The sequence below is a fragment of the Galeopterus variegatus genome, unplaced genomic scaffold (genome assembly GCF_000696425.1).
Source record: "Galeopterus variegatus unplaced genomic scaffold, G_variegatus-3.0.2 Scaffold32799, whole genome shotgun sequence".
In the NCBI taxonomy this organism is placed as follows: Eukaryota; Metazoa; Chordata; class Mammalia; order Dermoptera; family Cynocephalidae; genus Galeopterus; species Galeopterus variegatus.
Window position 1 is genome coordinate 86 of NW_007758910.1, and position 1424 is coordinate 1509.

General features: G+C 57.3%; 1 protein-coding gene across 1 annotated transcript in view; it reads right to left on the reverse strand.

Annotated features, from left to right (window-relative positions):
* Positions 1 to 904: 904 nt before the first annotated feature.
* LOC103583978 (odorant-binding protein 2a-like) overlaps positions 905 to 1424 on the reverse strand; it is a gene marked incomplete at its 3' end in the record, with an annotated part of 2959 nt that continues 2439 nt past the window's right edge. The window contains exon 4 of the mRNA XM_008565135.1: positions 905 to 1006. Coding sequence (XP_008563357.1) covers positions 905 to 1006 — 102 coding nt within the window. The remainder of the gene's footprint in view (positions 1007 to 1424) is intronic.

Genomic DNA, 1424 nt, shown 5'->3' on the forward strand with positions numbered 1-1424 from the left:
AGAGAAGGTTTAAAAGGAGGAGGATTAGTATGAGCCCTCCAGCCAGATGAGAGGGAAGGAGTTCAGAGGGCATCGCCAATGAGTCGTGCCGTTCCCATGAGATGGGTTCATCCTTGAGGACCCAGGAAGGAAGGGGGTGTAGGTCATCACCTAGACTCTCGCTTCCCGGAGGCAACTAGTGCGCTTGGGTTTACTGGACGGCAGGGGTCCTGGACCCGGTAGGAGGAAGGTTAATAAGAGTGACAGAAAGAGAGAGGAATGGGGGCTTAGCCTCTGGGGCCCGGGGGAATATGATTACGGTGAAGGTCTAAATAATCTACAAGCCTGACAAAAGGAAAAGGGGGCTTACCTAACGGATGAGCCGGTGGTGGGTGAAGGAAGTCAGAGCCTGAGAAAATAGACGGGGGCAGACCGTCAATCCTGGGGGCCACGGAGGAGTCCGAGGAGGTCCGAGGAAAGAGTCCCCTGGTGCAGGGTAAACTCCTTCCTGGGTTTCGGCACACATGTAAAGGAAAGGAATCTCCACATGTCCCAGGAGTCACACTCAGGTCAGATTCCTGAGGTGACAGCCAGGTAGGGTCTCTCCTGCCTGTGTGGGATAGGAGGTGGACAGAGCAGACAGACACTTGAACTCCATGAACCCAGCATTTTCCAACATCCTCCCAAAGAGTCACTTACCCTAATCTCCCCAGGGAACGCAGCTTTCTGAAGGAATAAAAACCCAGAGGTGAGAGGATGCCCTGGTCACCAGCCCAGACCCCATCACTGCCCACAGCTCAGACCCTCGACAACCAAGACCCATGGCAGGGCCTGAGCACCACTGTGACATGTCACTGTGATGCCATTTCCCCCACAGAAGGAAGAGGGGGACACAAGGGGGATGTGGGCAGAGCCGTCCTCTCACCCATCCACGTGGGTATGAAAATGTTGTCCTCCAGGAATCCCTTGCACCGTATGAATTTCTTAAACTCTTCCAGGGCGTCTGGGTTCACGTCGGGACTCCTACCTGTGGGAGAGTTGGGCAGGTGAGCCGAGTGGGGGACAGCTGCAAGGCTCTGCAGGGAGCCAATGACGTGAGGAGACGGCCACCACCCTGCATTGGGGGCTTCACCATGGGGTAGCCGAGGGCAGGTGAGGAGGCCACAGAGTGGACGTAGAGCTCCAGGATGGGGACAGATGACAGAGGAGATGGCTGATGCCCGGCTGACAAGACCCCAGGAAGGAGAGCAGTGGGGACACCCCAAATCACTGAGCAAACTCAGGGGACCCAGGAGGCTCTGGAGGCTGCCTTTCTGAGTCATGCCCCTGACCTGGAACGACATCGTGTCCTGAAGGCACTGGCTGCCCTCCCCCCCTGGAGGGTCCCTACCCCATGGAGGCCACTGTCAGGACGCTCCCTCTGACACCCTAGACCCCAGGAAGCA